Source organism: Pteronotus mesoamericanus, unplaced genomic scaffold, assembly GCF_021234165.1.
Source record: "Pteronotus mesoamericanus isolate MK-2021 breed Mesoamerican mustached bat unplaced genomic scaffold, CSHL_Meso_final contig_130, whole genome shotgun sequence".
Taxonomy (NCBI): domain Eukaryota; kingdom Metazoa; phylum Chordata; class Mammalia; order Chiroptera; family Mormoopidae; genus Pteronotus; species Pteronotus mesoamericanus.
Window position 1 is genome coordinate 98,153 of NW_026555060.1, and position 13,985 is coordinate 112,137.

Genomic DNA, 13,985 nt, shown 5'->3' on the forward strand with positions numbered 1-13,985 from the left:
AAAGGGAGAGATCGATAGAATTACAATCAATAGTCAGGGATTTGAACACCCCATTGACTTTAATGGATAGATCTTCCAGAAAGAAAATCAACAAGGAGACAGCAGCCTTAAACAACACAGTAGATCAAATGGATTTAATTTATATCTTCAGAGCATTTCATCCCAAAGCAGCAGAATATGCATACTTTTCAAGTGCACATGGAATGTTTTCCAGGATAGATCACATGCTAGGACACAAAACAAGTCTCAATAAATTTAAGAAAATTGAAATCATATCAAGCATCTTCTCTGAACACAATGCTATGAAACTAGAAATCAATCACAAAAAGAACATTGAAAAACATGCAAAACCATGGAAGCTGACTAACATATTGTTAAACAATGAATGGGTCAACAATGAGATCAAGAAAGAAATCAAAAGATACCTTTAAACAAATAAAAATAAGGACACAACAACTCAAAATCTGTGGGACACTGGGAAAGCAATCCTAAGTGGGAATTTATAACATTATAGGTCTATTTCAAAAAACAAAACAAAACAAGAAAAAGCTCAAATCAATAATCTAACTTCACAGTTAAAAGAACTTGAAAAAGAACAACAAACAAAGCACAAAGAGTGTAGAGGGAAGGAAATAATAAAGATTAGAGCAAGAATAAGTAAAATAGAGTCTAAAAAAATAATACAGATCAATGAATCCAAGAGCTGGTTCCCTGGCAAGAAAAACAAGATTGACAAACCATTAACCAGACTCATCAAGAAAAAAACAGAGAGAACTTAAGTAAATAAAATTAGAAATGAAAGAAGAGAAATGACAACTGCCAACAAAGAAATACAAAGGATTGTAAGAAAGTATTATGAACAATTTTATGCCAACAAACTGGACAATTTGGATGAAATGAATAAACACCTAGAAGTATACTATTCCAAAACTAAATCAGGAAGAATCAAAGAATCTGAATAGACAGATTACAGTTAGTGAAATTGAAGCAGTAATCAAAAAAACTCCAAACAAACAAAAGCCATGGACTGGATGGCTTCACATGTGAACATCACCAAACATTCCATGAAGAACTAAAACCTCTCCTTCTCAAACTATTTTATAAAATCAAGAGGAAAGAAGGCCCCACACTCATTTTACAAGGCAAGCATTGTCCTAATTCCAGAACCAGATAAAGACACTACAAAGAAAGAAAATTATAGGCCAATATCCCTGAGGAATATAGATGCTAAAACCTTCAACAAAATATTAGCAAACCAAATATAACAATGCACCAAAAAATACATACACTATCATCAAGAGGGATTTATTCTGGGAATGTAAGGTTGGTACAACATTCACAAATATATAAATGTGATTCACCTCATAAACACAATGGAGTATAAAAACCACATGATCATATCAATAGATTCATAAAAATCATATAATGAAATCCAGCACCTTTTATGATAAAAATTCTCAGCAAAGTGGGATTAGGGGGAACATACCAAAACATAATAAAGGCCGTATATGACAAATCCACTGCCAGCATCATATTCAATGGGCAAAAACCTATAAGCATTCCCCTTAAGATAGGGAAAAAGACAGGGATGTCTGCTTTCACTTCTCTTATTCAGCATAGACTGGAAGTCCTAGCCAGAGCAATCAGATAAGAAAAAGAAATAAAAGGCATCCAAATTGGAAAGGAAGAAGTAAAACTGTCATTATTTAAAGATGACATGATACTGTATATAGAGAACTCCAAAGATTCCTCCAAGAAACTACTAGAACTGATAGGTTAATTCAGTAAACTAGCAGGATACAAAATTAATATACAGAAATCAGTTGCATTTTTACATGCCAATCATGAACTAAAGGAAAAGGAAATTAAGAGAAAAATCTTATTCACAATTGCTACCAAAAAAGTACCTAGGAATACATGTACCTAGAATGCAAAAGACCTGTACTCGGGAAATTGTAAGACACTGAAGAAAGACACAGAAGCAGGTACAACGAAGTAGAAGCATATACCACATTCATGGATAGGAATAATTAACATCATAAAAATGTCCATTCTAACCAAAGCATCTATAGATTCAACACAATTTCTATCAAGATTCCAATGATGTATCTCATAGAACAATAATAATAGTTAAAAAAACTTATATGGAATCACAAAAGGTCCTGCATAGCAACAAAGTTGGCGGAATCACAGTACCTAATGTGAAACTATACAAAAAGTCCATAGTAATCATAACAGCATGGTATTGGAATAAAAACACATGCACAGATCAATGGAACAGAATAGAGAGCCCAGAAATAAGCCCAAACCTTTATAGTCATTTAATATTCAATAGAGGAAGGAAGAACATAAAATGTGCTAAAGATAGTTTATTTAATAAATGGTGTTGGGAAAATTGAACAGAAACAGGCAGAAAAATGAAACTAGACCACCTTCATGTACCACACACAAGAATAAATTCAAAATGGATCAAAGACTTAAATGTTAGACCCAAAACCATAACAATCATAGAAGAAAACATAGGCAGCAAAATGTCAGATATTGTAGCAATATTTTATCGAATATATCTCCCCAGGCAAGGGAAACAAAAGAAAAAAAATTTGGAACTATATCAAACTAAAAAGTTTTTGCACAACAAAGGAAATTATCAACAAAATAAAAAGACAACCCAGAGAATGGGAGAACATATTCACTGATACATCTGATAAGGGGTTAATATCCAAAATTTATAAAGAACTTACAAATCTCAACACCAAAAAGCTAACAACCCAATTAAATAATAAGCAAAGGACCTGAATAGACTTGTCCATAGAGGACATATGGATAGCCAATAAACATATGAAAACGTGTTCAATGTCACTAAGCACCAGAGTAATGCAAATTAAAATGACAATGAGATATCATTTTATACCTGTCACAATGGCTATCATCAATAAATCAACAAAAAACAGGTGCTGGCAAGGATGTGGAAACAGAGTAACCCTTGTGCATTGTTGGTGGGAATGCAGATTGGTGCAGCCACTATGGAAAGCAGTATGGAGGTACCTCAAAAAATTAAAAATGGATCTGCCTTTTGATCTCATGATCCTACTTCTGGGAATATATCCTAAGGAACCCAGAACACTAATTCAAAAGAATATAAACATCCCTGTTTTCGTTGCAGCAGCATTTACAATCACCAAGATATGGAAGCAGCCCAATTGTCCATCAGTTGATGAGTGGATAAAACAACTATGGAACATTTACACAATGGAATACTACTCAGCCATAAAAAGAAGAAAATTTCACCCTTTGTTACAGTGTGGATGGACCTGGAGAACATTATGCTAAGTGAAATAAGCCAGTAAGAGAAAGACAAATACCATATGATTTCATTCATTGGTGGAATCTAATGAACGTACTGAGATAACAAGGAAAATGAGGGCAGACTCATAGATGGAGAGCAGGATGACAGCTATGAGGGGAGAGGAGGGAAGTAGAGGGATTGAGCAAAAAGGAAAAAGGACTCATGAACATGGACAACTGTATGGTGATTGCTGAGGGCGAGGGGTGTGTAAAGGGACGAAATTTAATGGAAAAAATACAATAAAAATGAAATCAAATTAAAAAGAACACAAATCTGATGTCTCTGAAATAGAGATTAAAAAATGGAACTGAAAGTAATTCTAATAAATAACATAAAGAATTTCCAAAAGAAAAAAGTATGTACTTTTTATTCTAGATTAACAATATTGAAAAGACTCACTACAATCTAGGGAATATTTTGAAAATAATTTATAAAGATCCATCATAAACTGTTTCTGAATTTTAAAAAAAATCATATTTTTCCATGTTGGAGAAAAAACAAGGAAATAGAAAAAATGATCAGATTGGCCTCAAAATCTACAGTAGCGTTTAAAGCTAGAAGACTATGGATAACTTTTACATACTTCTAACAAAAGAAAAGTAAGAGTTACGCATAATCATATAGATGTCATTCTCATATCAAGGCAGTAGGCAAGTATCACTAAACATGATCACAAGGAATTCAAAAACCATGAGTCTTCATTGAATGAAAATCCATATGATATATTCATTTAAAAATAACTGAAAATATTTTAGAAGACTCTCTGATTCAATGGAAAATTTGATTTTCTTAAAGTATTAAAAAAAGACAATAAAGGTGAAGAAAGTAAGTACCCTAAATATTGACAAATTAAAATTTTAAGTAATACAGATTAGAGATGAGATTGCTTCCATAGTGTGAGTTAAACTGGTATTGGCTAAAATTAAAACACTTAGTTAAAAATTAGCACTAAAAAAATAAACAAGCAAAACAAAAGCACTCAAAACTATATGTATATCTATTAATTCCTAACTTTGGTGAGATCTTTCAGAGAAAAAAAATTTAAGGTATAATTATATGTATCTAAAATTTAATTATAGTTTACAGATTCATTTCGATTAATCTTTAGCTAAGTCAGGTAAAAAATAAAATTTGTTTTAAAATTTATGCTATCTATATTTACAAAGAAGGGAACCAAAAAAAAAACCCCAGAATTTCTTTTATAAAATAATTGTATATTTATGCTTACATATTTAAATTTCAGCCACCTTCAAAATACCCTCCACTTGATGCAAGATACCTATCAAGACTTTCCACTGCTCAAAACAGTTATATATTCATTGATTTTGATGCATTTTAGTGCTTCTGCCATTTTTTGTTTTCTTTCTTCCACATGGGCAAAACATTTCCCTTTGAGGACTTTCTTCAACCAGGGAAACAAAAAAAGAGTCACTTGGGCCAATATCAGGGGATAGAGAGGGTGGAGCACAGGGGTCATGCCAGTTTTGGTCAAAAACTTCTGAACACAGTCTGTGAAGATGCACTCAAAAATCACCCATCATGAAATGGGCAAATGTGTGGAGTTTAAAAAAATAAAATAAAATAAAATTCACTAAAGCTGAAATCAGTCTCTCACAACAATGCCAGCTGGTAGACTGATACAGATGAGGCATCTGTAGCCAGGGAAGGATGTACTGCCAGGGGCCCACCCTCCAGAAAATAATTCCAGTTTTTTGGTGTACCCCCTCATATAAAGTTATAACTATTCTATTTCCCTGTATATATGCATATGCTAATGATAGTATGCACTCAGTGTTAATGACGGTTATTTTTGAATGATTAATATTTGGCAAATTTTCACTTCTATTTTTGTATTTACTGAACATTTATAATATTTAAAGATGGATGCATATTTATTAAAATAGCATAGGATCCAAAAATATTTGAGAATTTATATCATCAACATTTTTTTGAAAAAATGTTGATAGGCATTTGAATTCTGAGCGTTGTTTGTAATTTTAGCAAGTCACTTCATCAATTTGGGGAGTGAAATAATAAAGTGCTTTCTATATTAGTCATGTTATGTTTGTTATTTGAAAGTACACCAATTACAAATACACGAAACACTGGGCATCCTTGAATATGATGGGTAACATAATCAATGGTAATCCTTTCAAAAGCAGTAGTACTTACGAAGGATCATTAATGACTGTTCTCAAGGCGTTGAGAAAATCTGCACTTGTCATTGTGTTTATGTTCACCTCCACAGCTGCTCCTTTGGCTTTCATGTGAGCAATGTTATCATACTGATCAGCAAACATGGGAACTCCCACCATAGGGACCCCATGATAAATAGCTTCATAGATCCCATTTGTTCCACCGTGAGTGATAAAAGCTCTGGTTTTCGGATGACCTAGTTTGAGGGTCGGATGAGAAACAAATGAGGATTTCATTATATGTTAACAGGATTTCACAGAGAGATGTAGAAAAACTACAGAATAAATCTGTGAAGAAGGCAGTATTTTCTATAGAAACTGAACACAAGGGTGATTGCTACGCCAGAAAACTGTGATCTCAAGAAATGGCAGAATTAACTCCCTCTGCATTGTCTGGAAAGACTTTCCTGAGGAGGTAATATCTGAACTGATATTGAAATTTAAAAAGTAAAAAAAAAAAAATTAAAAAATAAAAATAAATAAAAAGTGATGAATGCTTTAACTGAAGATGCTCCTCTGTCAACCAAAGGAAGCAGGAATCTATAAATGGTCAATTGTTTAATTATATCTGCTATAAATTTAAAATATCTGCAGTATAATGTGAAAATTTTAAATTACTAAATGTTGCCCTGGCTGGGTAGCTCAATTGGTTAGAGTTGTCCTGATGTGCCAACGTTGTGGATTTGATCCTTGGTCAGGGCACATACAAGAATAAACTAATGGATGCATAAGTAAGTGGGGCAACAAATCAATATCTGTCTGCCTGCCTGTCTGTCTCTTTCTCTCTCTTTCTAAAAAATCAATAAATAAAAGAGTTTAAAAATTAAATGTTCATTATATTTAGTTGCTACTAGTTACTTAACTTCTTTATCATCCAGCTATATAGCTTTTTCCCCTCAGTCTTACCAAGAAGATCATTCTGGGGTATCCAATCATAGAGCCGAGTATTAGCTCCTAATGTGGCTGGTGTCTTTCCTTTGTATCTCCATAAAACCTGTGAAACAAAGTGTTTTAATTTTGCAAGTAAAAACACACAATTAAGGAATTTTAGTGCTGTAGAGTTATTTAAAAATCATGGAGCCTATTCTATGTGATATTTGAGAGGACTGTATAAAAGAGGTAGTTGGCAAACACTGAGAGATGCAGTAGGGAATTTACATCTACTTTTGAAAGGGCTTGTGCTCATAGTTAATTCAGTATATTATTACACCTTAAAGGTGATGTTTATCATTTAAAAGCTTAAAAGTGAATAAATAGAAAATAAATAAGACTAGTCAACCAGAGTTGGGAATTAAAAAACATTAAAACAAACATGAATGCTATGTAAATTTGTCAGAATGCCATCTTAGCACTCAAGTTTCAAATGCAATATTTTCCAAAAGTATAATTAGCTTTAGGTTTATTGTCTGTTTTTTTGACAATTAATTTCCTCCCTCCTTCCCTCCCTCCCTTCCTTCTTCCATTTTAGAAGGAGGATAAAATAGGACTTATATACCAATATTTAATTAAGTATCTTGTTAGGATGTTAAACTTTTGTTACATAATGTTTCTTTTGGGGGATTCCGTAAAACAAATTCCAAATTATTTACTAGTAGGTGGCAAACTCTTAACAGAAAAGCTTGTTAGAAATAAAAGGTTTTTAGAAATAAAAATCCAAAGTGTTAACAGACTTAATTTATATGCAGACTATCACAGAGTTTTATGTACTTTAACCAATACATAAATATATAGTGTCCTTGGATATTTCATGAATAGAAGCTGTTAAAAGTAACATAAATGCTCCACTTTGAAATGGAGTCAAAGCTGCTGTTTCAGAGCAATCGCCTTGTCTGTTTCTTCTTCAAACATTCTGAAGCTTTAAACTGGGCAAAATAACCTTTAGACTATGCCAAGAGTAATGTTATATTCCAAACAACTGTTTGCAGAGTTAACTGGAAAGCAGGCATCCTTCCTACTAAACTGAAAATTAAAGATATTTTTTAGAATTAGTACAACCACATGTAGCTAAAGAATCACTTAGCTTATTTGTACCTATAGAAATTTCTTTCTTGGTATATTAACATCAACAGAAGTTTCTTCTTTTTTTAATGTAATTATTCTCCTTTCCTCTTCATGAATACTCTTTGCCTTCACTTCCTAATCAGAACACTATATGGGTTTCTGTCTGAATCAATTCTCCTTTGATCTCAAACACTTGTTTCTCTCAGTTTGACCTTTAATTTTTTTTTTAGGTTAACAGAGTGTATACACACACACACACACACACACACACACACACACATATATATATGAAGAGTAGAAATCTAGAATTGTAATGACAACAAAATTAAAGTTAATTGAATATCATAAATTAAAAAATATATATTGTTTGACAATAATATGAGGATTTTGCATAGTTTTTAACTATAGAAAATCAATTTAGAAGAATAGGCTTCTACTTCTAAACCAACTACACTTTGACAGAGTCCTAATAAAACCTAGCAATACAAAGTATATTCTTGAGTAGGATTCCTTTCTATGTGCCTCTTTCCTTTCCTGGACTTTGGAGTTAACACACTTAAGAACGTCTAGGAGTAGTCATTGCAGGTAGAAAGATTTCAAATACTAAGAACTTATTAGGATTTTAACATTTTTATTTCCATTTCCTTGAAAATAAAAATAAAAAGATGTATTTCCACCCTGGCTGTGTAGCTCAGTTGGTTAGAGCATTGTTCCGATACTCCAAAGTTGCAGGTTTGACCACCAGTCAGGATACATGAAAGAATCAACCAATGAGTGCATAAATACGTAGAACAACAAATTGATTTCTCTCTCTCTCTCTCTCTCTCTTTCTCTCTCTCTCTCTTTCTCTCTTCCCCCACCCTCTATTCCTCCTCTCTCTAAAATCAATCAATATTTTTTTAAAGTTGTATTTTTATAGTATTGCAAAGGCTCCGTAGACAAATTATCAAATGTGCCTAAATTTAACATTTTACTGTTTTAAGAAATTTTTACTTAAAGGTGGTGTCAGTCACGCTCAACAGATAAAGAGTTTGAACTTTCATCTGGAAAGAGTACTCTCTGTAATTAGTAAAATGGCTGCTTACTGGGGTGGTATGTTGCACTAACCTTCTGTGGAATCTGAGCAAAGGCTGAGGCAATGAGATTGGCTTTTTGTTCTGGGAGGTTTCTGACCATTGATCCCAGAGAAAACACCACAATACCATGTTCACCTGAACTTTGGACAAATTCTTCCATTTCCTGCAGAAATAAAATTATCACTGTTATGTAAGTACAGGATTACAGGTAAATTTTCAGCTACATTTCTAAATAATCAGGGTCCAGAGAAGAGTCAGAGACATTGTTAGACTGGTTCTGTGTTTTACCACGCACCATCTAGATCTTTAAGAGACGATATGTTTCTGAAAACTATGGTTAATATATATAATAAGAGGTTGTAAATAAAGGCATGGAATCAAATCATTATACCAAATGAATAGATAATAAAAGGCAGATCTTCCCATGGTAAATGGAATTGTTACTCTTAAGGTTTCTGCATTTTGCTGTGTTTAATGCACACCCACGTTTTTTGTGTGCATTATACATGGGATTATTACACTCATTATTATATTCATGATATGTAACCATTCTAGCCATGTATAATGCACATCCTTATTTTTCCCTCAAAAATTTGGTCAAAAAGTGTGCACGATACATAGCAAAAATTATATAAACCAACAGAATTGTTTGCAAACCTCTAAAAATGTTCGTTTGATGGAAGCTCCACACCCTCCCCACCCACAAAGTGTTTAGAACTAGGCTTTATATATTTTTCAGCATGCCAGTTTACAGCTAATAAATTATTAATGAATTGATCCAACTTTTTGTTAGGTATTTAGGGTATTTTCCTCATATTTATTCTTTCCTTGATTCATAGGGCTACAAAGATTTTTTTAAATGGGATATTTAGTAATATGTTTAAAAGGTGACAACACAGTTAAACTTCTGCTACGATCATGATAACATCTATTATGAGACAGTGATTCTCTTCTCACACAAGTGTGATACAGACTGCATGTCCTTAAGTCGAGCCTTAGCATAGAAGTAAAATATAATTTCCTCTGCAAAATAAAAATTCTCTTGTTTATTGCTTGCAGTTGTGCCGTTGAGCACTGCAAAATGCAGAAACCTTAAAAGAGTAACAGTTCCATTTACCATGGAAAGATCTGCCTTTTATTATTGCTGGGATTGGAGTCTTTTACATCAGAATCTATGTGCATGTCACCCTCTAGACAGGTGTCATGCATTCTCTTTGTAACTATTCTTGGTTGCCCTGAAATCATTGATGTTTCCCAATGTACAGCTAGTAAAATTAGTAGGGGAAAGATGATGCCATAAATGTAGACTACTGTTTTTATCTTAGTTAATGTTAGGAGAATATCTCTCAAGTCCCAGGATTTAGTAGTTTTGCTTAAACAGATGATTGAATTAAAAAAAAAATACAGCGCACGCACACACTGTTTAAGGGCTTATATACCTATGTGTTAGATTTGGATTCTTGATTTGATTGCCTCACATTGCTTTTTTATTCTGTGTATTCAGTGTCTGGCATAATTCTTTCATCAGATATAAACCATGATTAGTATTCATGTTGCTTAAATCTTTATATTAATAATAAGGTTTGAAATGGAATAATTCTCTTCTCGTAAATAAAACATGTCTGAGTTGTTTTGTGAAATTGTGAAAAACATAATAGTGTGTCAAGATATTATGCAGTGACCCACAGATTATGTCATGTCTCTTACTCCACTGTTATTTAGATATTAGTTCATTATTTCCTGTAATAACACTCAATAAAGTTTGCCTGAAGCTGTATTTGGCTGGTGAGAAAACCACATTCAGCCCTGGCCAGTGTGGCTCATATGGTTGGAACGTCCTCCTGTAGACCAAAGGTTGTGGGTTTAATTCCCCATCAGGGCATGTACCTAGGTTATAAATTCAATCCCCACTTGGGGAGCCTGAGAAGGCAACCAGTTGATGTTTCTCTATCATATTGATGTCTATCTCTCTCACTCTTTCCCTTCCTCTCTCTCCCTCCCCCCTTTCCTCTCTCTCTAAAAGCAATGAAACAATGTCCTTGGGTGAGGATTTTTTAAAAAACCGGCATTCAAAGTCCTGAAATGAAATTTTAAACATAAATACGTATGTTACTTGAATCATAAATCAAGAATTCTACTGGGAACACAACTTAACTTGCAACATTTTACAGAGATTATGTTGCTTACTTAAAACCCCAGGCAAATGAGTGTTTCCTGACTCCCTATTAATATAGTTAAATACAGTGTTATTATGTTTACCCATTATTCTCTTTTACTTCTCTATATTGTTTTCTTCCAACACTTTTGATAGTCCACATTTATTCTTTTATAACTTTGGAATGTGTTACAAAATGTCTTTCTTTCATGCCCCCCCTCCAAGACGCTCCCCAAAAAACCCCCTGACATCATGGACATAAGGAACCAATTCAACATTTGGGCCTTTCAGTTCTATGACTCCTACTTCATGTTGATGACTCCAAATCTATTTCTAATGCCCTCTGCTGGGTCAGAAGTATTTATTACCCACACAATTTGTAGAAATCTCCAACTGAAAATTTCTTTGGACCTTTAAAATGAATTTGAAATTGAACTTATAATTGTCCTCTCAAAAAGTGTTTCCATTAATTGTTTCTAACTTCAGTAAAGGCCGCTGCTATCCAAGAAGTTGTTTCTGGTTCTGTGTCTTCTGACAATATATACTTCCACTGAGCAAATCCTGTGGAATCTATCCGACAGTTCTCACGAAAACCTCTTTATTACTCAAACAACCATAGTAACTATTACTATCCATAATACCACCATGCTCATTAAGATGACCACAGCAGTTTCCTCACTGACATTCAAGGCTCTAGTTTCCTATCACTTCAGTCTAGTACCCACACTATAGACATGCTCATATTTTTAACATGCTTATTATATCACTTCATTCTTCAGCTTAAATATCAAAGTGAAGTCTAAAAGAGGAATATCATTCATAAGAGATCCTTATGGCTTGGAAAATTGATGTGGAGTAGCAAACTGAAGATACTCAGTAGCACATATCTGTTATTTAGGCTCTAAAATTTAGAGGAAAATCAGAATGTTTATCATGGGTGCAAAAAGTCCTCCAGCATAATACACCTACCTTAGGTAACGGTTTGGCAGGTTTACAATGCAGTCCTCCTACAAACTGAAAATTAGGTAAGTATGGACGAGGAAATTCAAAATCCCAATATGTACGCATAAGCCAAATTTCTGCTTTCCCCATAGTCTCACATAATGTAGTGGGTTTTCCTGAAGAAAATAAAGTTTGGGGCATATTATTAGCTTATGTATTTTTAGAAAAATAAACATACCACTAATTTGCTGATATGCTATTAAGGAAACAATAAATCTAGGTTCTCTAGATTACTTACATGTCTAGATTTTAAAAAGAAGAGGAATTTGAAGTCATAAGGAAGGGAAGGGAGCGGGGAGGGAAAGAGAGAGGGAGAGAGAGAGAAAATTTGGGTAGTGAAAGAACAGTAGTGTATGAAATAATACATGCAATAAAATAAATTTTATAAAATCAAAATCAAATAAGAATGGATAAAAATAAATTAAAAAAATGAAATCAATAAAAAATTTAACCACAACTCCAAGTACTGATAAATTCAACACTCATTGTTTCCTTCCAATTAAATGGCAGTGTCAGAAAAGCCCCATCATATTAGCACCAAATAACCTCTCAATAGTTTTCTAGATTCCTGTCAAGAAAGTATTTCTACATTTTAGCTCATTATACTTTCTCATTCATTCATATTGTTGAAGAATTCCACCAATATCAGTTTACCTTATCTTCCTGAGTCAAATTCAATTACTTTGATTGATTTGCTTTTTTTTTCTGAAGCAAGAATTTCCTGAGTAATTCATATCCACTACAACTCCATTTGGAATATGAAGTACACATTACACATTACCAATATCAATACTTATTTTAGTGTTATCTTTAAATGATATTTTATGAAAGGGGAAGATTATAAGTATTAATTGTGGGAGATTTGTGGAGAAGTTTTTGCATTTACACACAGAAAACATGTTTTCCATCGAAGTTAAAAAAAAAACTCAGAGAATCAAGACGGCGGAGTGAGTGGAAGTCACGCTGACCTCCTCCCAGGACCAACCTGGAATTATAACTAAATCGTGGAGAAATCACCTGGAACAAACAGCTGAACAATAATAAGAGAGTAACCTTATTACCTCAGACAGACAAAAGAATCAGCTTTAGCACAACCTAACTGGTAAGGAGTGCGGTAGAGACTCGAGAAAGCAGGCAGGGTGCCCAAGGGTGGCAGCACCAGAAGGATATTGAAACGGCCAGTTGGATCCCCATGAGAAGAGTGGGTTCTAAACCAAAAGTGGGGATATCCAGCCTATAGTCCCAGAGCCCAAAAGGTGCACAGATAACAACCAGCTGTGAAAAGCAGCAGGGTTGCTCTCTGCCAGAGACAGGCGGCTGGAGATGCAAAGAGCCGTTTAAAGGGCCAATGCATACATTTTTATTTGCAGCCACTTACCCTGGTCTCAGGCAAATGCAGGGGTAGAGTGGGCTAGAGATGCCTGAGGAAAGACTGGGGGAGGAAGCTTTGGGGAGAGAACTGAGAGAGTAGTCGGCGGGATCCTGGTGCTGACTCATTCCCCAGGCAGCAACAGCCATCTTGCTCAGGCAAGAGACCCCTCCCCTGAGTGGCAACAGGTGAGAGGACAAAATAGCCCTGCCCCCAGGAGGGACTCGGTCCTGCTAAGTACAGAGAGGCAGCACAGATAGTAGATTGCTGATTAAAGTGGGTGCAGAGTGGTCTAGAGACTCTTGAGGAGAAACTGGAGATGAAAGCTTTGGGGAGAGAACGGAGAGAGTAGCTGGCGGGAACCCGGTACTGACTCCTCCCCCATACAGCAGCAGCCATCTGGCTCAGGCAGACCACGCCCCTGAGCAGCAGCAATGTGACAGAACCCAATCACCCCTCCCTGAGGAGGGACTCTGCCCCAACCTGTGGTGTCTCTCAGCTGGCCTGCTGAGTGCAGAGTGACTAGATTAATAGCTGGAGGAGACAACCACAGGCAGTAGATTCCTGCAAGTCTTGAACAGACTGCCTAAGGTCACACAGGGTCAACAGCTGACATCATCAGAGGCAGATCCAGAAAGAAAAAAACAGCAGTCTCCCACCCTAGGAGTTCACATAACCAAAGTCAGGAAATCAAGATAGATCAATTTAAGAAGCAGAAGTAAAAAAGAAGAGTCTCACAAATAATGGGAAGACAAAGAAACCCCCCCAGTCAAAGGGAAAGGAGGAATCCCCACAAAAAGAAATAAATGAAATAGAGTCAAGTAAACTCTCACATATTGAG

At 34.7% G+C, this 13,985-nt stretch overlaps 1 protein-coding gene across 4 annotated transcripts in view; it reads right to left on the bottom strand.

Moving 5' to 3' along the window:
* The window catches only part of LOC129083658 (UDP-glucuronosyltransferase 2A1-like), a 53,310-nt gene that overhangs the window by 1,887 nt on the left and 37,438 nt on the right, over positions 1–13,985 (bottom strand). For 2 of the 4 annotated variants that reach the window (XM_054589536.1, XM_054589554.1), the window contains 4 exons: positions 11,743–11,891; positions 8,650–8,781; positions 6,448–6,535; positions 5,519–5,738 (listed from right to left, as the gene is read on the bottom strand). In XM_054589536.1, the coding sequence (XP_054445511.1) occupies positions 5,519–5,738; positions 6,448–6,535; positions 8,650–8,781; positions 11,743–11,891 (589 nt within the window). The remainder of the gene's footprint in view (positions 1–5,518; positions 5,739–6,447; positions 6,536–8,649; positions 8,782–11,742; positions 11,892–13,985) is intronic. The other 2 variants (XM_054589545.1, XM_054589564.1) reach the window with 1 other exon arrangement.